Raw genomic sequence first — 23713 nt, 5'->3', positions numbered from 1 at the left:
GGCTGGGATGGGCTACAAGGCACCCTAAGCAGAGAGAGGGCATCCGAGGGGAGAGGCAGAGGGATGCCAATTCTATGGCATGAGCAAAGCCTGTCCTCGTCTTCGACACTCTCATCAGGGATGAGACGTCCTCTGCCACAGGCAGCAGGAGCACAGATGAAGAGACTAGCCAGCCCCTTTGCAGAGCACAGCCCATCACCCCTGCCCTCCCTTCTCCCAGACCCGCTGTCCCTTCTCCATCTCTGCTGGTGGACATGTCCCGACATGGCTGCTGAGCCTCAGAGCACACTCCATGCCACCAGAGGAGATGGACAACTGGTGTGGGTCAGCCAGCCAGTCTCTCGAGCATCCTTCCTCCATCCCTTAGACACATCCCTGTGTGCATTCCCCAGGCTCCTCCCACACCACATCCCGGGGCACAGAGTGAAGCTCCAGAGACCGAAGCCACAGAGCAGGTGAGAGGACCTGTCTTCAGAAGTGCCACAAGGAAACCATGCAACCAGATTCAAGTACCAAGTGTCTCTTCAAGGGGTTTGCCCCTACATATAGGTGCATCTACTGAATATATACATGCCTTAGCAATGAAATACTGGGAACTGCCATGCGTGACTGATGGTGCTGAACTAATGCATACAAAAGTATGGAGGGGTCCATGTACCCTCTAAGTACAAAGTTCCTCCTGTCCAGCCACAGAAGGGTCCAATTTTGGGGCATGGCAAGTAAACTGCCAGGGCTCCTGGAGGCACATGGCTTTGGCACCTGCCCAGTTTGCTCATGATACTGCTGGACCCAGGAGGATGGCCTGGTGCCACACTGCTGTGGAAGGCTCAGGGTGGCAGAGTCCAGCCAGGTACTTCAGCTGAACTGGGATCCCAGGCTGAAAGCCAGGAGTGTCCTGCTCCATGTCCATGGGCTATTACAGGCATGGGCATCTGGCAGCAGCCAATGACGCTTTGCTATGTGCATTCCTCTCCTGGCAGGTGAAGATGTGGGTTAACCCTGGGAGAGGAGGACCTGGAGATTTCCCCATGGAAGTGAAAGGTGCTAGCATCCTGCTGCCAGCTGCCGTGCATCACCCATAGGTCATCCAAAATGCATTTCTTAGGCAGTTGAGCTGCTCTGGAGTGACTGTGGTCCATGAGAGAATGTCCCCTTGGCATGTCTCTCCCTGGGATGCTTGCTCCTTCCTGGCTGACACAGAGGAGCCACGGCTGAGTGTGCTGCTGGGAGAGCTGTCAGGCTTCTTCCTGTGCAACTGGGGTCTAGCCAGCAGCAACGGTACTTCCTGCCTCTCCCTACCTCATGTCCAAAGTTCCAAATGTCCAGAGAGTGTTTGTTTTCACCGTGTAATTGCACAGCCTGCTGAGAGCTGGTGACAACTCCCAGCTCCTCCTCAAACAGGTAGTGGCTGTTGGTCAATCCCTGCTTCAGCAGACACATACCCGTACATATCCCTTCCCCAGGTGCCTGCACTGCATGTGGGCTGAGAGCTTCCTTGCAGAGAAAGTTCAGTTGCCCTTCCTCCCCTCCAGTCAGGGAAGAGAAGCCGCTCTGTCCCAGTCCTTGTGACCAAGAACATGCTGCATCAATAAATAACCCTCATCCCAGTCTGCACTGCTCCTGGGCTTAGGTCTGCAAGGAAGTGGGAGGTCTGAGTCTTCCTGTGCCGTGGCTCTCTTTGCTGTCCTTGGGGTTCTCCTCTGAGGCTTCAGTGAGAACAAGACCAGCTGCCCGGGGTTTATTGCTGAATCTGAGTGAAGTGGCTTCAGTTTGCATATGGGGCTCCTCTGGGGATGGGGAGGGATGGGGACCTGGCTGGGGGGAGTCAAGGGTCATTCTTCACTGGCTGACTCTTGGAGAAGCCGATGGATGTCCTGGAAGGAGGGACGATCTTTAGTGTCCCGTCTCCAGCAGCTAAGCATTAGCTTATAGACTGAGTCAGGGCACAGTGCAGGCTGTGGAAGGTAGGTCTGCAAAACAAAAGGCAGAGATGGCAAAGGGAGTTACTGCCACAGAAAACAATATGCAAACTGCTCCTGGAGAGCCCCATTTCTCAGGCAGCCCCATCTCTCTGTGCCCCAGGTTGGGAGGCTGTGCTGCTGTATGCCCAGGGGCAAGGGCGCCTCCACATGGCACAGTGATTGGCCTGGGGACCTGCTTCTGTCTCCCAGCCTGGCTGAATGCTGAAGCAGAGTTGGCAAGCAAGTGGTGGCTCAGACTGTGTAAAGTGCTAAGTTTGCCATGCCAGGCCCTTCACAAGGACCCCTTTCTAGAGGAGTTCCCATCCCATAACTGTCCTACAGCCAAGCTCCCTATCTAGTCACCTTGAAGTCTCTCCCCTGTTGTCTGATGTCTCAGGCACAGTACCGGCTATCCCATCCCATCCTGTCCCATCCCATCTCATCCCTTCCCATCCCTACCTGCCGGCCCTGGTCCCGGAAAAACTCGCCGGTGTTTTCGATGACTTGCTCATCAGACAGCTGGGAGTAGGGCTGCTCTCGGCAGAGTGTGAAAGTCTCCCACAGCGTCACACCAAATGCCCACACATCACTGGCTGTCGTGAACTTGCCCTGGCCAGAGGGAGCAGAGCGGAGTTGGGCATGGGCATTACCCCATCCTGCTCCATAAGCCCTAAGACCTCATAGTTTAAAACCTCTTTCTGGATGCTTCAGAGGGGCACTTGGTCCCACAGACCTGCTCTCTGCCTGGGGTGAGAGTACCTGGTGAGCTCCAGGTTTGCCTGGCAGTGACTGGTCTGAGAGCTGGGGCTTGCCAAGTACGCAACTCCCTGCAAAGGTCAAAGGCGACCCTGCTCCCTCTTCCAGGTCTGACCATGGCCAGGAAAAAATGTCAAGTGTCCTGTTTAAAGGATGTCCTATACTGGGACATCAAAAATCACCACAGTTCCCCCCAGCCCACCTTGAAAAGCTGCTACCACTCCAGCTTTTCACATGCTTCGCCCCAAATCTAGACTGCAGGGAGCAGAGACCTCCCCAGCCCTTTTGTACCACCCAACCTGAGGAAAGAAGACAGTAAGCATCCCCAGAGCCATGCCAGTGTCTGTCAGAGGACCCCAGCCCCTGTGTACCAGCAGGATGCTCTCCCAGGACATCCATCGGATAGGGAGCACTGCCCGTCCCTGGATGCGGTAGTAGTCCCCACTGTAGAGATTTCTGCTCATGCCAAAGTCAGCTATCTTGATGGTGTACTGCTTTCCCACCAGGCAGTTGCGCGTGGCCAGGTCTCGGTGCACGAAGTTCAGGGAGGAGAGGTACTTCATGCCAGAGGCTATTTGGGTGGCCATGAAACGCAGGTCACTGCCAGGGGGACACAGGAGGGCTGAGGTGCTGGGAAGGACAGCAGCTGGGAGATACACAGCCCCGAATGGGGTGTCTCACAGCTGGGCAGGATGCTGGGAGTGAGCAGCCCTGCCTGCCCCTGCCCTTCCTGGGCATCACTACCTGACAGTGGGCGTGTGGCTGGCAGTGGGGCTGCCGGTCTGCTGGCGGGACAGGAACTGGTTGAGGTCTCCATTCTCCATGTACTCGGTGATCATGCACAGTGGGTCATCCGTGATGCACACTGCCAGCAACCGGATGATGTTTGGGTCCTTCAGCCGTGACATGATCTTGATTTCCTTCAGAAAATCATTCCTTTCCGAAACAGAAACCACACAAATCGGATAGACAGACCCAGAGGGCCACAGAAGTGTGCACAGACTGGCCAGGTGTGCCATCCACCCACCCAAACTTTGTGGGAAACCTGTTGGTCTCCTCCCCTAGGGCTGAGGACTATGAGAGGGAGCTCAGGTCTGATCCATACGTGGCTGCAGGGGGGACTTGACAGGCAGATAGGCACTGGGAGCTGGTTAGGATCAAGAATCCTGACACTCAACAGCCCAGAATCCCCAGAATGCTCAGACATGTGGTCCTTGCAGCTGCAACAAGTGCCTGGCTGCTGGAGACAGGGATGCTTTCAGAGCTTCCCAGTTTTCATGGTAGAGCTCTACATGGAGGGCAATGCTGTGGTGTGTGCGCTCCCCAGCCCTGTACCTGGCGTTCTTATTGGCATCCGCTCGCAACATCTTCACAGCCACCAGTACGGGGCAGTCAGACCTGCTGTCCAAGCCCTCCAGAGCAAAGTCCTTCCCCGTGAACTTCTCCATCCCCTCCACTTCACAGAGATGAACCTGTGGGAGCAAGAGCAACCTCTGCTGATTGACAGTCTCCCCCAGCTCCTGGGAACTGGAAACAGATTTGCCTGAGCCCTGCTCAGAGCAGGTCCACCTCCCACTCACCTCCCCAAACTGGCCTTCTCCCAGCTTCTCCTTGAAGGTCAGCAGCTTCCTGGGGAACTCCTCAACAGCCACATCCTTGCCAGAGAGCAGGTCCATGGTGAGGGCCGGCACTGAGTAGGTGTTGCCACCTGTCACACCCTGCAGGTTCACGATGTCGGCCTCAGCGTAGTGCGGGACGCCCTCAGGAATGCTGGCCTGGGGTGGTTTCACAGGGGCGCTGCAGCCTGGGGGACACAGTGGGGCCATCCCTGCCATGGGTGTCCTGCCCTGCACCTTCTGTTCCCTGGTGGCTGCTCACACTCCAGCCACTGGCTTCTCTGTCCCTGTCCTCCCCAGAGCCCCCACACTGTCCCAGGATGACAGCTCAGAGGACATCATTGATGACTCTCAGTCACAGGCTTTGTGTGACCTCCATGTGGGATGCACAGGAGCTTGTTCAACCTCTCCTTTCTGTGTCAAAATATTTGGAGATTGGCCAAAGACTGGGCCTGGGAAGAGGGATTGCAGCAGGCTCAGTGTGTGGTAGAGTTCTGAGCATGCAGGGTGTCCTGGCTCTCACCTGTGTCCTCCTCCCCCGAGGTGAACTCAGGCAGCTTGCGGATCAGGCGGGAGGGCTCCTGGTAGTCAGGTCCCAGGGGGAATATGCGGTCGTAGGTGGAGCTGGACTCTTGCTCACTGGAGGAGGAGGAGCGGTTGTGGTTGAACATGCTGGATTCGCTGGGCAGGGAGAGACTGACGGTCATTTCATCATCTAGCATCCTCCTCGATGCCTGTGAGATAAGGGGAAAGGGAGGAGATAGTTGCAGCTCTCTACAGAATGGGCAGGATGGGGGCTCTTGTGTTCCATGGTATCAAGGTTCTGCCCAAACCTCTTCTCTGGAGACCTGTCCCAGGGTTTCAGCACCTGCCTTGGTTTCTCCTCATGCTTTCCTCTTCTCTTGTCTGCCTCGATGGAGAAGAGTTTTGCTTCCTAACTTCTGTGACTGCCCTTGGTTAGGTGGCAGGTGTGGTGAGACACCCACCCCCCCCCCCCCGCCCCAGGCTCCTCTTCCCCGGATCAGCTTCAGGATGGAGGGGTGGACAAACAGGTAGGTCCCAAAGTCACCAACCTGCTCAACTAAAACCCCGTGCTTGGGAGATGGGTAAAAATCAACCTTCCTGAGGTGGAGAGGGGAGCATCAGCCCTTGCATGGAGTCTGCTTTCTCTGTGCTGAGTTTCCAGAAGAACCTGCCCAGGATGAGCCCACTGCTCTGGAGCACCTCAGTAGGGACTCTGTGCTTGCCCACCTTTTCCAGCATCTTCTGCCAGAACTGCCGCCACAGGATGATGACAATGATGGCCACTAGGATGAAGATGATCGCCACCAGGCAGCCAATCAGGATGCGCGTGTTGCTGTCATCTACCTTGAGCGTGGGGTCTGGCAGGAGAAGGGCACAGCTAGTCACACCGGGGTGAGGGGAGACTTCCTGCCCCTTTCCTTGATCTGATGGGGCACATCCCCTCAGAGCATCCCTCACCCAGCACAGAGTGACACTCTTTCGATTCCTTACCATAGGTGGTGGGGACCACAGGTGCCTCAGCAGGGGGCATCGAGTTGTTGTACATGGCTGCATCTGTCAAGGGAGGAGAGGAGTGCATCGGGGGGTAGTGGTGCCCCATAGCCCTGCTCTCCCCTTGAGTCCCCTGCCCAGAAGTGTCTGATCCCCACAGGGCTTATGGTGATGGGTACCTGACTGGAAGGTGATCTCACTGAACATCATCCAGGTATCAGCGAAGTAGTACTGGCACTTGATGGCGCTCGCCATGCGGTGGAGAAGGCGCACGGTCACAAAGCGGGCGCTGGGGTTTGCATCATCCACGACCAGCACTGAGGAGACAGCGTTGGGTTCCCACTCGCTGGCATCAGCACGGAAGTAGCACTGCACCTCCTTGAAGATCTTCACCCCTTTGGCGAACATGTTGTTGCAGTGGACCTGTGGGGCAGCCTATCAGTGCGGCCACAGAGGCAGATGGGGATGGGTGACAGGGAGGGGAGTGTGCAGACCTTCATGGCAGTGAAGTTCCTGATGCGGTCGAACTCGAAGGTGATCTCCACGTAGCCACCGGTGGTGCTCTCATTGCGCCAGCCAACGTAGTCATAGCCCGGCCAGACATGGTACTCGTGGGTCTGCGTGAAGTCGTCCAGCCCTGACACTCCATCTGTCAGCTGGCCCAGACCCTCTGTCATGCTGCCACATGCAAGGGGGGAAAGGGAGCTTGATTCTTGCCAACCCCACAAACCTGCTGCCACCCAGCACTCCCCTAGCAGATCTTCACAAGCCCTGGGACACTCAGGAGGGACTTTTTCCATCAATGTTCTCTCTGGAAAAGGTTGTGGGGTGCTGAAGGTTTGGTGCACCATGTGTAAATCCGAAGGGATAGGGGTGCTTGCTCCATCATGGTGTCCCCCTCATGATGTGTACCTTCCCCAAGCTGCTTGTGTCCCTCACTTCAGGGAGACTGCAAGCATTCACTTTGCTTAGGACCAGCACATCAGCCTGACAATGAAGGGAAGAAGCAGCCCCATCCCCCCCAGCCCAGCATGGCACGCAGTCCTCACCTGTACCCAAATGCCCCATCATACACTGAGTCGTTCAGGTAGATGACAGTGCCCCCGGGAAGGATGAGCTGCTGCCCGGCTGGTGCATTGTAGGACACTAGCCCATCTGCAGGGAGGGAAGGGTGAGCAAATGGACACCCTGCCAATCCCAGTGCCCTGCCAGCCCCCAGTGGGACAGACAGCGCCCAGTGGGGCAGACAGCTCCCAGGCTGGGCTCTGGGAACAAGCAGACAGGCACAAGACTGCACCACCCACCCAGCCAGACGCAGCCATACAGCTCCACACGCAGGCAGACGCTCATGGAGTGGTCAGTGACAGGGATGAATCGGACAAAGCGGGCAATGAGGGGTGGCTCCAGGTCCTTGAGGACAATGTCATAGGGGTTGGTGTTTCCATCCAGCACCTGGGGAGAGAGAAGCACAGTGGGGATGGGCAGAAGAAGCTTCCTCATCCACTATCTAGTACAGCCCTCACCTCCCTCCTCACCTGCTTCCCGTGCCGGTTCCTCCAAGAGATCCAGCGGGTGCCATCCCGGCTGTAGTTGATCTTATACATGGGGGAAAACTCATTGCCATGGCCCTCAGCGTGGCGCCCCTGGGTGCCCACCAGTGTGATGAAGTGCAGGGCGTGGAGGTCAATCTGCAAGAACTCCTTCAGGTCATTTGGCTCCACTGCGGTCTCAGGGCACCAGGCTCCATCACCATCCTCCGAGTCCAGCCTACAAACCCAGAGTGGAGGAGCTGTTTGCAGGCAGACAAAGTCAGGCCCATGTCCCCCTTCTCCCCTCTGTGGCAGCCCAGACCCTGCCATGGCTGTTGTAGGAGGCTTCCCACACTCACCGGCCATACTTGGCAGCTGTGGATTCGGACCACTGGCTGGAGGCTGAGATGTCCTCGTCAGGGATGTGCCCGCCTGACATTCCCAAGGGATACCGACACACTGCTGTAACAAGACCAACAGGGCACTAAGTAAGCATCCCTCTTCACCTCCGCAGCCAAGATACATGTAGGAAATGGCATGGGCTGAGGCACATCCACCACACCACAGGCACTGCAGTCCCAGCATAGCACTCCCCATCCCTCTGGTTTACAGAGGGGATGAAGCAGGATGGGATGGCCCTGCCAAGGCAGACACCTGCCCAAGCAAATGAAGCTGCTGGTCAGAAGCAGATGCCAGTCCAGCTCAAAGCAAAGCAGGAGCAAGGGAAGGCAGCTCTCCAAGGGCTGACAGGCACACCAGGTCCTGTCCCTGTAGATTCTGTCAGTCCTGCTGGCAGGCATCTCAGATGTGGTGCAGAGCCTGTGAGTTGGCACTGCTATCCCCATGCTCCTTGTTCTGGGGGAACCCAGAGAGCTCACTCTAGTGGCCAGTCATCCAAAACACTCACCTGCAGCAACTGTGCTGTGCTGCCCTGCAGCTCCCCCCACCTGCCTGGGGAACAAGTGACAAAGGCGGGCGTTCCCCCCACCCCGATGACTCTTCAGCTCCCATCACCAGCCCTTCCCCGCTCTGGCCGACAGTGGAAAAGTACCCGGGATGGCAGGAGTGCTGCGTCCCCGAGTGGCAGCCGGCTCCCTCCGGCACCGCATCCACGCTGCTTCCCAGGAGTTATTTTTTCACGCCTGGCTGCCAAGAGCACTGCTGAAAGGCCGGCTTGTTTGGCTGTGTTTACTGTCTGGCCGCTGGCTCCAGCCCACCGCGCTCCCTCCACACACCACCCCGAGCCAACACCCGCATCGAGGAGCAGGGACCAGGCACGATGCTGTGGCCAGGCTGCCTCCTACCCCCACGGCCTCCGGTTCGCCTGGTGCTGCACCAGCAAGGAATGTGCATCCCAGCGTGCCACCATCCCCGGGACACTGCGTCACATGAACCATGTCCTGCTTTAGACAGAGGTATGAGTGCATTGCATCATAAGCATTGGCACAGTGGGAGCATCTTTTCTTGTCCCCAACTCTCTTGCTTCTGATGCTGTGCAGAGTGCAGCTCTCACTGAATTTCCATTTAATTCTTGCTAAACATGGAGCCAAACCAGCTCCTTTGCTCTAGGTAATAATGATCCTGGCCAGGCAAAACCAATGTTGCTAGGCCTAGATGTCTTCAGGAGAAACAGGATTGCCTCCCTAAGTAAGCACTATGCAATCCCCGGGAAAGATCCAACAAAGTCTTCCCACAGATAGAAGCGTTTGAAGAGACTTATTACAGGGATGCCCCTGGGAAACCTTGGCATGCTGAAGGAGCCTGGGCTGTGTTCATCCCTGCAGCACAGGATGGGGCTGAACACTGCAGAAACAGCCATCTAAACACACTTCTCTCACAGATGGGCAGCACAGTGTTGTGGTTTCTAAGCAGAAGCCAGGCACCCAGTCAAGCCACTTTACTAAAACCAGCCTTGGTTTGCTACGAAACCACCAAAGGAAGCAAAACACAGCAGCAGAAAACAATACCCCAGAACATGGCAGCTTGAAAACTGAGCAGGCTTAAAGAATCCCCAATGGGGGCGCTTTGCCTGTACCCCATGCCCCACCAACTGAGATGCCACTGGTCACTGGGTTATTGACTGGTCTGGGTCACTGTTGGTGGCCAAGCCATGTACAGGACAGCAGAGTGCCCAGGCAGGTGCAGGCTTGGGGGGCCATCATATACTGCTCCCAGAGCTGGGAAAGTCCCAGAGATGATGGAAATGACCAAACCTGGACATCCTGGCAGGAGCATAGACCATGGAAATGCCCCTCATGGCACTTGCAGCTGCCTGGTCCCCATCTCACTTACCAGGGTTGACCTGGGCTCTTGCAGCCTGCAGGATGTGCAGCAGCAGCAGCAGAGCTGGTCTGGGGGTGACTGGCATATCGGCAGTCCTGCAGAGACAGAGCCAGGGTTTGTCACACTGAGGCAGCTGAGCCACGAGGAAATGCTAGCCCTGCTTGGAGCAGCTAGCTGAGAATGGGAGCACTTGCCCTGCATGAGCCCCCATGTCTCACCTCAGCCTCAGAGGAGGAGTAAAGCCCCAAACCTCACATATGTGATGGTGGTCAAAGGGGTCCTGGTGTCCCATCCCCTCTGCCATCCCTGGGAGCCATGGCATGCCACATCCCTGGAGCTGGCCACATGTAATGGCCACAGGACCCACACAAACCTCACAGGGCTCTACTCTGACCCACATAAACCTCCCTGAGCTCTGCCTGGGGCCAACGCTGTCCAGCTCCACTGCTGGGCAGAAAGGCTCCGTCTGGGCCGCCCACCCTTGGACAGGTTTGAAAGCAAGAAGTTGCACAACCCTGTCATATAAGACAATAATAGCACGTTTCAACAGGCGGTTTCCCTGCCTGCTGGCTTGGGAGAGAGGAGAGCAGATAATCGCCTGAGATTTACAGCATATTTATTGTGACAGCTCTCTGTGGCAGAGTGGAACCCAGGGACATGCATGATACAGAAAGGTGTGACAGAGGGCATGGAAGTCAGCTTGCACCCACTGCTTGAGGGGAGCATGGGATGGGGCTGGAGGAGACCTGGTGTCCTGGCAATGATGCTCAGGCTGCAACAAGGGGAGAAAAACATCCAGTGCTGGCATGGCTCCTCCTTGGATAGTGCAGTCCACAGCACAAGGGATGGCCCCAGGATGTGCCTGCCCTTGCGATAGCACTGCCACAACAGCTGTCACCCTGGCTCTGGCAAGCCTCAGCTGCCAGGAATCACCAGAGCCTGAGAAGATCCCACTGCACTCACGCACCTCTGAGGAACCACTATGGGGCTTGGTACAACACCCTAAATATCACCAGGCTTTCTGAGCTTTCCCCTTTATTTGCCAAGGGGCCATTTCACACTAGCACCAGTTGCAGATCGTTCCTCTTTTTATTAAAAAAGGCTATTTTAATCTAATTTACACGCACACTAAACTTTGAGAGAACAACTTACTAACCTGGAGGTTTAAGGGACTGCAGCTCCTGGCTAAATGGGACCTGGTTGCTGGGGTAAATACCAGCCAAACCCACCACACCAGGAATGTCTGGACTGGGCTGGCACATCCTTGTGGCCACCATAAGACTAGTGACCCCACAGGTGGGTGCGTGGTTGTGTCCCTACATCTGTCCCATGCAGGGACCCACAGCCTTACCTCCATCACCAAGAAAAACCTAAACCCAACCCAAACCATCTGCCACACATCAGATGCCTCTATCCCAGAAAGCCCAGCTGGGAGGTGTTGGATATGATTCCCTGGTCACTGCCAAAGCCAGGGGTTTGCAGGGCAGGAGCTAGACAGGGGCTTGGTGTGAAAATGACAGCACCCAAGGGGAGTGTAAAACCCCAGGAGCTGCCACCTGCATCCTGTTAGAGGCTCTCTGCAGGCTGCTGGATGCCTGGGGGTCTCTGTTAAACACCATGAGCTCTGCAGGAGGCACAAATAAACACCTGCACTTAGAGCGATTCTCCTCTTTCTATTCCAAACTTTTTTTCTAAAGCACAATATGTGGTTGCCTTTTTTTTTCTATTCCCAGTGGGTAAAGTTTAGCTAGTTACAACTAACTCAGCTGCAACTGGGAATTTCAGCTGCATTGCCAAAAGGCATTCAGGAGGTTCCTATATTTGATGATGGCCAGTTCCCCCAAAATTAAAACTTCAATTTCCTACTGCATTCCAAAAAATATCCAGGGATGTTTTTCCCCCACTGTTCTTTCAGGCTGAGTAAACTCTTTAAGCATCAGGGTACCAGATGCTGTAATCTCCTGCAGGGAATGCATTTACATTTAGTCTAATATAGGGAAATCATCCCCATTGGGAAGTGCTCATCACTCCTTAGGGGAGTGGGGCTAGGGGAGAGTGGGGAGATGGTGACTCAGGAGCCGAGGCTGGGGGCAGTACTGGCAACCCAGCTGGAAATCATTTCTGTTCCACCAGCCCTGCAAAAGGGATGGCTTTACAACATTTTGATTGAAAATGTTTGCTGAAAATTTTCAATCACTGGAAATTTTTAGTGCATAGAGTTTTTGGAGCTCCTCCCTGGCATCAACCGAGCTTTGAGTTTCTCTTGGCCACTGCTTTTTTTTTGTTTTCCCTTTTTATTTCCTTCCTTTCTTATTCTACTGAAATAACCAGGGAAAATTACCAAGGGAAAAATTAAATCCACATTTGTCAAGAGACAAACCCCACTTCAGCCATGGTCCCTCTTGCCCCCCACCTGTGCCAGCTGGTGAGGTCCCCAGCTTGCTTCCCAGGTGGCCACTGCTGCCCATGCTGGCACTGGCGGAGCATCAGCCATGGAGAGGGGGCTGGACATGGGTCTCCCAGGTCTGCTAGGGCTCCCATTGCAACTCCCCATCCTTGCATGGGGCTGGGCCTGCCATTTTGCTGGGATAGCAGGATACACCACGGTCACGCTGTAGGGAACATCCTCAAGCAGCGAGAGGCTCTGTGTGACCCTGGCCCAGGCATGTGGTGTTTGGGTAAGGGGGTTCAGGATCCCCATCCCAGCTGGCACTACAGCCCCCAGCATGCCATGCCACCAGTGCAGCCTTGGCGGGAGCACAGTGCAGCATGATGGGACCCGTAGTCCTCCTCCCTTCCAAAAATGCCATTTTAGACCTTCTCCAGGCTGGATACAACCCCATTTTCTGCAGCAGCAAGCACCTCCCCAGCCACGGGCTGCCTAGCTCAGCCTGGGACATCACAGCCATCCAGCGAGTGAGAAGCAGCCAGCACACCCCTGTGGCTGGCAGTTGCCCTGGAGAGACCTGTCAGGAGCATAGCCCATGGCTAGGGAGCCTAGAGACAGGGGGCTTGGGGACACATGATCATGTGGACGCTGCTGCAACAAGCACTCCCTGCCAGCTGAAAACTTCCAGCCCTCCTCCATGCTCTGTGCCACAGTGCACGGCATCGCCCCGCCATGGTGCAGGGCTCAATAGCATCGCCCCATCATGATCCAGGGTTGGGAAGCCACAAGTGGGTTCCCGACACCAGGACGGGGCATGATGCTCAAGGGCACCAGACCAGTGGCCCTGTGTCCCCTCCCTAGTGTGACCTGGTGCCTGGCTGGGGGACCCTGGGGACAGCAGGGTCTCTCTGGCTGGCCAACACTGCCACTGGCTCTGCCAACAGACACATAGGCAGGAGCTGAGGAGGGACACCAGGAAATGCTAGCCCAGCATGGGGGGAAATACTGCCAGTGGGGGCAAAACTGGTGAGAAGTGGCCAAACGTCACCTTCCCCAGCGGGAACACTGCCCTGTTTCTGCCCCAGCTCCTTTCCAGGTAGCCCACACCCCAGCCTCTCTGTCCAGGTTTCACCGCAGAGCACAGCTTACCCCACGTCCCACCAAAATCCCAAGCCTACAAGGGGCAAACAGCTCCCCATGTACCCAAGAGCAACTCACCAGAGCAGGACGGTGGTGGCAGACGGGTGGGCTCCTCGCCCCTCGCCTGGGCCAGGGGAGCCAGGCGAGGAGCGAACTTCCCCGGGCTGATGCAAGATGCCTCTGGGAGCGCGTTTGCATTCTCCAGATTACTGGGAGCCGGCCAGAAATCCCACAATCCTACATCTTGCACATTTGGTTTCAATTAGGGAGCAGAGAGGGGGAGCCAGTCAGCGATCCGGGCTGGCTTTTCAGCAGAGGTTATTTTCCTCGGCCCGAGGGAATGTGCGCAAAGCTATAATTTACAGCAAAACCCATTCATAGCGCAAGAGAAAAAAAAGTAAAAAATCCGCGTGGCCGGAAGGGGAACTTAAAGCAATAGGCAGCCTTTCGCTTTCCTGCACTTGCCCCCGCCTGTGGGATGGCACGTGTGTCCAGGACTCTCCCTCAATCCTGCACCGTGAGGCCAGCTGGGATACCCTCAAATGCAGGCAATGGAGACAGTCCATGAGACCTTATCGCTGGCCCAGAGAGTCCCATATGGACTACCCTTCTCCGGGCCCCTGGTGGGAAGGGTATCAGGGCATGTGTGGCCAGGACACCAGCCAGAGAGCTGAACTGCCTGGCACATGGCACAAAATCAGCGTTTCTACTCCTCAAGCTCCACACTGAGGTGGCGGTTTTGCATAATTTCCAGGCACTAGCTTGGCTTTGCAGCCACTGACTACGCAACACGGCAGGGAGAAAATAGTAAAGGGATCACTTGAACTTTTGTGCAAAAGTGAAAACTGCATTTGAAAAAAAATTTTAAAGCAATTTTTATTTCTCAGATTAGTGTTTTGGCTGTATTTTATGCCACTGCCACATAGCGAGAGGGAAGCAGCATGCGTGGCAGCAGGCCAGCAGCTCCCCAAAAAGCTTTCCCATCCTGCAGTACACCCCACAGCTCCAAGGCTGCAGGCTTGCTCCTAAACCCAACCTCCTTGCCCCACTCCCAACCTGTCTACTCTCCACAGGCAGGGGAAGCCATCCACTGCCCACAGCAGATGCTGGTGACTGTCACCACTGCCACGAGAAAGGGGCTGTGGCACCAGCTGACCAGCTGAGCCAGGGGTGCCTGGGGTGACAGAGGCAGGGCACAGCTTCCTCTGGGTTGGCAGGGAGGGCAGGCAGGGAACGGGTCAGAACAGTGCCTGCTGCAGGGCTCTGCAGCATGCCCGTGTGCTGTCCCAAATCTGCTGGCAGGGAGAAGCACAGGCTGCCCTATATGCATGCTGGCACAAACGCCAGCCAGCTCTGCTCTGCTCCCCTCCTGCTACCTGGAATTTGTGGTCAAATAACTTGGCAGCAGCAAGTGCTGCGTCGCTCTGACCCAGGACCTAACACAAAGGTGGTGGTCTGCTGAGCCAGAAAGCCAAAGCCTCGGCCACACACAGCCCAGACAGCCCATGGTGAGCAACCAGCAGGCACAGTGCCAGCTGGGACCCCCGTGTGGCCCTGGCTTCCCAGGCACACTGCCTGGGGAACTGAGTGCTTGGCCGAGCCTAGTATGCCACTCAATGGAACTTTGTGACTTCCACTGGGGGGAGAGGTTTGGGTCTCATTCCCAGCTCTGCAAGAGAAAATCCCTCTCCAGGCAGCCAGGGGGCAGTGGGAGGCAGTGACCACACAGGGGCTGTGGTGTAGACTCAGGATCAGGAGAGCAGCTGGACAAGCTCCATCCTCCTTCTTAAACACGAGGGAAGGCAGCACAGCTGCTCTGCCTGAGGGCATCAGGACATCACACTCCACAGCAGTGGGCTCTAGCAGGAGACAAAGAGCCCTCTCAGGAAAGCCAGAGGGCACACAGCACTGCTGGAGGGCTCTGTGGCAGGCTGGCTTCAGTCTGAGCACTCCAGCAGCACAGCACACCTGCCTGTTCCTACCTTCTCAAGGCTTGCCACTGTTTGCAGGAATACAAGAGGAAAGTGCAACCCTGCACTTCCTCTAGAAATGACCCAAGCGAGTACTGTAGGCCAGAGGACCTGCCTGCAGTCATCCCAGGCAGCAATCCTAGCTGCACTGGCAGAGCACTTGGCGTGATGTAGTCAGCTCTCTACTCTGATCGCCCCTGTGGAGAGTCATTATCATTCAAACACCACCAGATAACAAGAGGGACTCATTTATTGGGTACTTCCAGTTGTGCAACATATAAAGGATGAGCAAAATGGAGGACATGGGCAATGATAAGGACCTTGTTAAAAAAAAATAGTCATGTAGATTTAAGAAAAATAAAAATTCAAGATTAAACCCAGCCCCGTACCATAAAAATCCTCTCTCTGCATGTACAATGACTATTACTATATACATGTTTAAAAATAAATGTCCACAGCCTGGAGTACAAAAAGCAGCACCACAGCTGTGCTTTGTGGTAGGGGAATCCATAAAGAGTTTGGGTTTTAAATTAAAATATAAATAGAAGCATACAACGTGGTAAAGGACCGAGTGGGTCACATCCTCCCCTGCACAGGGCTGGAGCGAGCAGGACCGGCCCCTACCAGTCACAGCTATAAACCTTCATGTGTCCGAGTTCCTGGTGGGATGGGCAGCCCTGTGGGGCACCCCGCTGCCACTACATCCCATTCTTCACCAGTTCGTGGATCCCATCCTCGTCAATAATCAGAGGTGCGCGAAACTCTTGGTCCTTCACATACTTTTCTAGACCCTAAGGGAAGACAAAGTGGCACATTGGGAAGACACCATGCATCATCTGCTCTGCTGACCCACTGAGCTGCTCACAGGTGGCTCTGGTCCCCTCCTGTGCTAGCAGCTTGGAGGACAGTCTCAAAAAGCCCCATAGTGAATTCAAGTCACACTTTGGTGGCTTATCCCCTCACACATGTGCTCTGCCAGCCCCTCCACCTGTCTAGTCCATCTGCAAGGACCTCTTCAGCTCTGAAAAGTCAATACTCACTTCTCCTCCATAGGAGATGAGGGGAGAAATTTCACACTGGATTGGCAGGTCATTTGCATCCTTCAAGCTGCAGATAAAAATACAAAGTCAGCAGAGTTAGTTAAATCCCACCACGGGACATGGATGGGGCCCAAGATCTTGCTGACAGCAGGAGGGAGGTCAGCAGCTGTCTGGGGGACCAGGCGCCGCTGGCTTATGCAGACCCCACCAGCGCAGAGCTGCCTTGGGTTAGTCAAGCCTTGCGTGCTCTCCACAGAGGTGCGAGCTAAGTTTAGATACCAGCAGCAACTGAAAGGGAAGAGAGCTTTAGATGAGACTTTCATGATGCCTTTCCATGTGTGCAACTACTGCAGTCCCTGTGTCCCCAGTCCCGATATTTCTGATGCTGCATGCAAACTAGTCACTCCTTCCTCCTCCTCCTCCTGCATCCCTGGGGTGATGATAGATGCACTCACACAGCACCTTCCCATTTGGCTGGCTACAACAGTTCTTTCTTTAAGCACTCTTGCTTAAAGCACAGTCTGAAGACACAGGGTAAGCCTATCTACTTGCTTACAAATACTCCCTGCAGCACCGTCTGCTCCTCCTACCTTTGCGTCTTAGATCAACTGTCTCAGCTCCTTTGTTCTGACTGTGAACTGGCACTGGTTAGCAAAACATCAGAAGCACATCAGCACTGTGCACTGCAGCAGCATTGCTGGGCAGGGGGCTGCATGGGGTCCTCAAGGCTGCTCCTGCTGCCACCAGCCTTTGCAGGGCCCTCCCAGATGCTCCCCAGATCCAGCCAGCACCTCAGGGTGCTCCTTCCCAGCCACTCACCACGGCAGCCAGGGCAGGATGTCATCCATGACCACACTGTCTTCACTTAGGTCAAAACTCATCCCCGCTGCCATGCACTCAGCCTCCTCCTGTCTTAGCTGTAAATAAAACTCACCCATCCTAACTCAGCCCTTCTGCTTGTGTTTGCCTTGGTGTTAGATTCAAGATAATTGTTTTTTAAAAAAAGTTACATTAACTGGCAATGAAGGGTAAATGCAGGATAAGGTCCATCCTTTTTCCTACATTATAACTAGTCAGAAGCCTGAAAACACCTGGAACCTGTAACAAAACCAGAGATCTTAGGTATATCCCATCAGAAAGCACCGGAAGATATAACTTACAAAGGTAACAAGCCTGCTTAGTCTGCAAGTTACTTGCATTCACCAGCTCGAAGTCCCAGACACCCAACCTGCCCTGTGCCTACAGAACACGCTGCTGTTAATGGAAGTGTTAAAGTTTTCTTGTGTTTTCTTGTAAACTTTCAAGCACTGAGCCAGGGGCTTTCCCTGGTGTCACAGTCTGGATCTGCCAAACTCAAAAGCTGGTCACACAAAGCACAGCTGGCTGCTGTGCTGAGATTCACATATGCTACATCAAAGCCCGCTTGACGTTTATTTGATGTTTTTCATCCCATTTCCATCTGCCTGCATGCCTGGTGGACACTGGGAGATGGCAGCTGTCTCCAGCTCTGGGACCAGCCGGACCAGTCCAGGCTGTGCTATGCTATGGTGTGACTAACAGGGGAGTGTCATTGAAAGGACATGCCAGCAGTTTCTCAACAGCATCCCGCCTGTGGGGTGACCTTTGGGGGCTGTGTGCAATCAGCACCAGGCTGCTGCTGCTCCCCATCTGCACCAGCAGCATGAACTTCACCCAGTTATCCCTGCCAGCTGCCCTTGCGGAAAGGAGCCCAGGAAAGAGCAGATGCTGCCTACTTGTCCACCACCACGAGAAGCGGTGTCCGCCGGGTCTGGCGGTGGGACATGCCCCACTCCCAGCATGCAGCCCCGAACCCCCTGGCCCCATTAGTCACTGCGGGCGCCTGCCACCAGCGTGCACCTGCGGCCTGGCCTACAGCCCGTTAGTACCTAAGCACAGCCCCGCCACCATGCACACTGCACGGTATAGTTACTTGTCTTTGACATCTGCTGGGCTGTCAGCTGACCTTCCATCTGTGATGCTACATGGGAATAAAAACAAGTTAGAGAGGAAGGTAAAAAACAGAGCAGAACAAGTCTGGGGTTTGCTGATCTCCAAAGAGGAACGGTGTGGGGGGTTTTGAGGTCAAGGGATGCCATGACTCCAGCCTGGCTGCTGTATGGATCTGCTAGAGTGCTTGGGCTTTAGAGAGCCACCTCCTCCCTGCAGAGGCAACCTTGGCTGTGCAATGGAGGCTGGCAGGATTCACTTCCCAGGTGTTGAATCATGAAGGAAAGCTGCTGCTGACTGAGCAAGTGCCAATCCTGTCACCGTTGCTCAGCCCACATCCAGCTCTGCCCCATAGACCACCCAGGAGAAAGGTCACTTCAGTGGCACTGTTCTCAGGAGCACAGAAATGCAGAAGGGCTGGGGACTGCCTTGTGCATTATATGTAGCCCAAAAAAGGATGCAGGAGTGCCAGGAGCAGCAACTCACCGAGGGATGGCAGGGATGCGTGTGCCATTTTCATCCACGAAGTGGCCCCCTGCATTGAGAACCCAGCAGTGGTGCAGGGACATCAAGGCATGTCGGGCTGTGGTGGGGTTGTCCTTGCCATTCTGGCTATCTGCATTCTTCAGGGGAGAAAACTCATCCTCACGCAGCACCTCATATACCACAAACTTCCTGGCAGGAAACAGAGCATGGGAGGGTCAGGTTTGGAAATCATGGGTGCTCCATCACTTTTGTTTCTCCCCTGCCAGGGTGACTGAACTGGGGCCATGGCCCTCCCCCAGCCCACATCCATGGGCTGTTTTCACAGATGTGAAGGAGGGAGGGAAAGGCCTGGGCTATAGAGTCAGCAGATGTTCTTCTGGCCCAGAAGCAGGGCTCAGCCAAACAAGAAACATGCAGTGCTTGTCCCTCCTGCTGCTCATGTCCCTGTTCATCTCTGAGCACAACCATCCACTGCTGCAGCAAAGCACAGGAGCTGGCATTCTATCCTGATGCTGGGATATGACCAGTGGGCATAGCCCCAGCACCACCCCAGAGGCTCTCAGAGCTGTCCAAGGCAGAGCCAGCAGCCTGTTCCTGATGGAGAGAAAAGGACATACTTGGAAAACTGGAAGATGTCAAAGACGAACTTTTCCATCTTAATCCCATTGGGCTTCTCAGGATGGATTAGCTGTCCTGTAGTGATGTCCACATGTGGGATCTTCTTCTCAGCTACATGGTGCTGCAGCTGTGGTTCGTAAGTGCTGCAACAGGCCAAGAAAGAGATGTCACTCGCCTGAGCAAGCCGTCTCCACCTCAGACACTGCTGCAGGATGGCCTCCCCGAAGCACAGGCTGCTCATCTCCATGGCAGCCAGGAGAGGATGGCCCCATGCGCCTGCACTCTGGAAGCAGCATCCAGCTATAGTCAGGAGAAATCTTATCTCAAGGAAGGGATGGTGTGGAGAGGCAGGGGTCAGGCCATGTGTGCAGAAGCCAGACATCAGGGGCCTTATCCCAGCCTGCAAACAGCTGGAGCTCAACCAGCAGAAAGCAAGGTGCAGCTGGCTCTGCTTGGCACCAGCACTTCAACACTGGTGATCCTCCTCCAGCATCCCAGCAGGCCCTTACTTGACTACATCTTTCAGGAAGGCAGTGGTGAAGTAGTGGTTGGCAATGTTGCCCGCATTGAAGAGCAGCCGCCCGTCTGGGCCCCGTTCCTGGGCAGTGGCCAGGGAGATCTCGCTGTACTCCACCACCTGGTACACACCATCTACTCGGCACACCACGCCGACTGGCTCCGTGGGGTTGGTCTTCTCCACCACCTGCCCAAGGGAAGCACTGTCACAGGAAGGCACCTAAAGCCCTGCACTTCAAATACACTCCCTTGTAACCAGCATCCCCTGCCAAGGCTTTTTGCTGTGCTGGGATAGGGATACTGGAGTCCTCCCCTCATAGGTGCTTCTGTCAATGGAGACTAGTGGATGATGAGATGGCAGGACTGAATGACAGGGTGTCAGATACACCCAGAGGGCACAGGGAGGATCTGGCACCAAGCCCATGTGCAGCTGGCAGAGGGCATGGCTATTTTTAGTTAGTTTGCTGTGCACAACCAGGAAGCTGCTGGCTTAGTAGAGTTATCCCCCTACACTTGACCTCCCTCCCCTTCCTTGCATCCCACACACCTCCATCTGGGCATGGGACTACCTCAGAAAATCCCTACCTATCACTGTCACCACTGTGGGGTGGCATGTAGGGACACAGGGCTTTCTCCTTTCTGCATGCTAGGGTTTACTTCCTCTTTCTCTCGTGCAAGCCAGGAGGAAGAATTGATTTCCCTGTCTCAGCTTGCTCTTTGAAAGCTTCAAGCCCAATAAATCTTCTTGCCTGTTTGCCAGAGCCAAGTCCAATGCAAACAAAACCAGCGCCTTTGGCTGTTAAGCCAGTCTTTACATAAAGCTCTGAGTGTACAATGTCCTTTCGACAAGACATAGGGCTGGGTTCAGTGTGTCAGCTGCACCCACCGTGTCCTGGTCTGGTGCCCAGGATGTTACAGCTGGGGACAGCTCGCAGTCTATGGCAGGGATCCTGTGTGCAAATCCTACCCACAGCCACCCGGAAAACAGCTGTCCAGCATCCGGGTGTGAACCAGGCAGCTCCAGAGGGCTCCCAGGAGCCTCTTGGCCCCTGGCACGGTTAAGTGATGCCTCACATCCCCCACAATGACAAGGGCAGGCAGGACTACCCAAGGGGCAGGTAGGACTCCAGCTGCATGTGGGACTTCAGCAGTGAGCTCCTGGTCCTTAGCTATCCCTTCTGGCTGTGACAAACCAGCAAATGAAGGATGAGGAGTAAAGGAAGACAGGCAAGGATCAGAACAGACCCCACCCAGCTCCAGGAAAGCAGTGTCTGCCTATCCCCCAAACCATACCTTGGCCCCACAGTCCGCTCCCTTCTCCAAGCAGAACCCAATGAACCTGGGGTCAGCCACCTTCACCAGGATGTTGTCCACACAGTAGACATGGACACTCTGCACACCCCTCTGCTCCATGTCATCCATGATGCCATGTGCCCCCAGGGCCCGGTACAGACCCCCATTCCCATCTGTGAAGAAAACAAACCATTGGGGCTGCAGCAACACCCAGTTGTCCCATCAGCCACCCCCACTCATCCTCCTTCCTCATGGAGCTGGTGTGCAGTCATCAGCCCACCCATACCCCACCCTGGTCCTCCCTGCCAAGACAGACACCTCCCAGCCTGCATCACCCATGGGCCACGTCACACTGCAAGACTGCCCTGTGCAGGCTCCAGCTCCGAAAGCTTGTTCTCAGCACTATGTCTCACCTCTGCACGCCCCCCATCAGCTCCTGGCCACTGACCTGGTGCCATAGCAATCTTGCCCTTCTCCTCCAGCAAGATCTTCCCATCGAACCCCAGGGCAGGCAGCATGCCCTGCTGGAAGAAGATGACATTTTCCTTCTTCAAGCCAAAGTACCGATGCTTTTCGAAAAAATCCTTGGTAGACTCCATAGTGCGGCCACTTGTCATGATGTACCTGTCACAGAGAAAACACACAGTGAGCATGAAGGACAGGCAGGGTCTCTCAGCCCTCATCCCAAGGTGGGGAACACCCAGGACAGGCTTTTTCCCACTCAACATCTAAGACGCTTCACCCTCCGTTGCAACATGTATCTCCAAAAACCATACAACACCTTGCACAATGCCAGGGACACTCAGCGGCAGCAGCTCCTCACTTGACACCAACATCCTGCTCACAGCACCACGGCTGCCCCTTGTTGCCTAGACCCTCTCTTTGTGTAGCTGCTATCCCACATGGGGACAGGACAGACTTTCCCAAGGGCCACTGGGCTGAGTCAGACAATGGGGGACCCGCCAGTGCTGCCCCCCGAGCCTTGAACCACTAACTTCAACGAGATATGCCCACAGCAATAGCACTCGTGTCAAGAGGGGCTATGCCAACCCACTGTTTCTGGGCTGCCAAGGGGCTCTGCATCAGCCCAGGGGCTGCTAAGGGGAACTACAGCAACCCAGGGTATCTCGGGCTGCTGACACCCACACGGCTATCGGGCCCTGACCGTTCAGCGCCAACGGGATCCTGCCGACACCACCCCACGAGCCTTGTCCTCCCGCGGGGGCCGGGGCTCACCAGGGGATGTGGCAGGGGGTGCCGTGCTGCTCCTCCGCCAGCTGCTGCAGCCGCCGCAGGCGCTGGGCCTGGAGGTGGAAGAGGGTCTTGCGGGAGGGCAGCCCCACGTCGCACATGCCCTTGGGGTAGGGGACGCCGAGGCGTGTGCCCTGCCCGCCGGCCAACAGCAGCGCGGCCACTCGGCTGCCCGCGATCTCCGCTAGCCCTGGGGGAGCACACACGCGTGGGGCCAGCGGCTCCGGTTGCGCGCCGGGCCGGGCCCCGCCGCCCCCGCCACCTACCGCGGCTCTCCCAGCTCGGCACCAGCTCGCGGTCGCGGGTGGAACTGCCCAGCACGTCCCGCGGCACCGGCTCCATCCGCTCGTCCAGCGCCGCCGCCGCCCCCGCCCCGCCGCCGTCCCCGCGGGCGCGGCGGAAGAAGCGGTTGATCTCGTCCACGTCCATGTCAGACAGCTCGGCCGCCAGTGCCCGGCGGGCCGCGCCGCCCAGCTCGGGCCAGAAGCGCAGCACATGGCCCTGCCCACCCGCCGCCAGCCGCTCCCGCAGCGCCTCCACCTCCGCCGCCTCCATCCCGCCCGCCGCCGCGGGGCCACCGCGCCTCCGCCAGCTCTTTATAGCTTACGCCGCCGCGGTGCCGCCAATGACCGCGCCCCGCGCCACGTGGTGCCCACGGCCCGGCCAATGGCCGCCGGGGGAGGGGGCGGAACGACCCGACCTCCTCGCTGTGCCGTCGCCAATCGGAGTGGCCACTGCGGGGGCGCGCGCCGGGGGCTGCCATGGCAACGCGCGCCACGTCAGCGCGAGGCCCCGGCGGCGGCCGAGGGGGAAAATCCCAAATCCGTCCCAAAATCCGCAGGCGAGGCCTCTGCGGAGGAGGAGCCCCCTCAGCCAGCTGGCCCCGAGCCCTGCCGGGTCGGTAACGGTAACGGTGAGACACCCCTCGTCCCGGCATCAGAGGAGCGTGTGGTGTCACAGAATACGCTGAGTTGGATGGGTCCCACCGGGATGATCGAGTCCAACCCCAAACCCGCACAGGACCATCCCCAAGAGTCGCACCGTGTGCCCGAGGGTGTTGTCCAGGCGCTTCTCGCGCTGTGCCAGGCTCGGTGCTGCAGCCGCTGCCCGGGGCTGTATCGGTGCGGCCGCAGCGGCCGAACCGCTCACCGGCCGCGGGACTCGCGGCCCCTCCCGGCACAGGCACCGGCGCGTTGTGCAACCCGCGGCATCTCCCGAGGAGGTTCCTGCGTCACGGGGTGGTTTTCCCCCCGGATGACATTCCTGCGAAAACCCTTACGCCAGAGCCGGCGTGAGTAAGCGGCGCTGCCGCAGGCAGCCCAGCCCCGAGTGACTGGGAGGGGACACGGTGGGCTCCGGCCAGGCAGAGGTCACCCCGCCGC

At 56.4% G+C, this 23713-nt stretch overlaps 2 protein-coding genes across 5 annotated transcripts; both read right to left on the bottom strand.

Annotated features, from left to right (window-relative positions):
- Window positions 1-512: 512 nt before the first annotated feature.
- On the bottom strand, window positions 513-13353 carry DDR2 (discoidin domain receptor tyrosine kinase 2). 3 transcript variants are annotated; one of them, XM_071564747.1, is made up of 17 exons: window positions 13268-13353; window positions 9670-9755; window positions 7737-7839; window positions 7384-7615; window positions 7153-7300; window positions 6898-7003; window positions 6343-6526; window positions 6028-6271; window positions 5849-5911; window positions 5585-5715; window positions 4857-5067; window positions 4298-4521; window positions 4053-4189; window positions 3462-3653; window positions 3089-3317; window positions 2421-2570; window positions 513-1970 (listed from the first exon to the last, which is right to left on the bottom strand). In XM_071564747.1, exons 2-17 carry the CDS (start codon window positions 9743-9745, stop codon window positions 1833-1835), a joined length of 2568 nt encoding a protein of 855 aa, XP_071420848.1. In that variant the 5' UTR covers window positions 9746-9755; window positions 13268-13353; the 3' UTR covers window positions 513-1832. The 3 variants fall into 3 exon arrangements, with proteins under 3 accessions (XP_071420848.1, XP_071420850.1, XP_071420849.1); XM_071564749.1 differs by having other exon boundaries at window positions 7737-7836; XM_071564748.1 differs by lacking the exon at window positions 13268-13353 and adding an exon at window positions 9879-9950.
- A 2044-nt stretch (window positions 13354-15397) lies between these two features.
- UAP1 (UDP-N-acetylglucosamine pyrophosphorylase 1) lies at window positions 15398-22886 on the bottom strand. Of its 2 annotated transcripts, XM_071565399.1 has the most exons (10): window positions 22598-22886; window positions 22317-22521; window positions 21529-21704; window positions 21081-21253; window positions 19781-19974; window positions 19271-19414; window positions 18654-18842; window positions 18151-18198; window positions 16200-16266; window positions 15398-15950 (listed from the first exon to the last, which is right to left on the bottom strand). In XM_071565399.1, the coding sequence occupies exons 1-10, from the start codon at window positions 22884-22886 to the stop codon at window positions 15858-15860; spliced, it is 1578 nt and encodes a 525-aa protein (XP_071421500.1). In that variant the 3' UTR covers window positions 15398-15857. The 2 variants fall into 2 exon arrangements, with proteins under 2 accessions (XP_071421500.1, XP_071421501.1); XM_071565400.1 differs by lacking the exon at window positions 18151-18198.
- Between the last annotated feature and the right edge of the window lie 827 nt (window positions 22887-23713).

The sequence above is a fragment of the Pithys albifrons genome, chromosome 10 (assembly GCF_047495875.1).
Source record: "Pithys albifrons albifrons isolate INPA30051 chromosome 10, PitAlb_v1, whole genome shotgun sequence".
In the NCBI taxonomy this organism is placed as follows: domain Eukaryota; kingdom Metazoa; phylum Chordata; class Aves; order Passeriformes; family Thamnophilidae; genus Pithys; species Pithys albifrons.
Note: the sequence above shows the minus strand (reverse complement) of the source record. Positions and strands in the feature narration are given on the sequence as shown.

Excerpts from the sequence above, each read along its gene's own strand:
- DDR2 (XM_071564747.1), bottom strand. The coding sequence starts at position 9,745 with ATGCCAGTCACCCCCAGACCAGCTCTGCTGCTGCTGCTGCACATCCTG. Across the intron at positions 6,272-6,342 it reads GGAACTTCACTGCCATGAAG|GTCCACTGCAACAACATGTT; the intron begins GTCTGCACACTC and ends GCTGCCCCACAG. Across the intron at positions 3,318-3,461 it reads AGCCACACGCCCACTGTCAG|TGACCTGCGTTTCATGGCCA; the intron begins GTAGTGATGCCC and ends TCCCCCTGGCAG.
- UAP1 (XM_071565399.1), bottom strand. The coding sequence starts at position 22,886 with ATGGAGGCGGCGGAGGTGGAGGCGCTGCGGGAGCGGCTGGCGGCGGGT. Across the intron at positions 21,705-22,316 it reads ACCCCCTGCCACATCCCCTG|GTACATCATGACAAGTGGCC; the intron begins GTGAGCCCCGGC and ends TCTCTGTGACAG. Across the intron at positions 16,267-18,150 it reads CCAGCAGATGTCAAAGACAA|CTTGAAGGATGCAAATGACC; the intron begins GTAACTATACCG and ends TTTTATCTGCAG.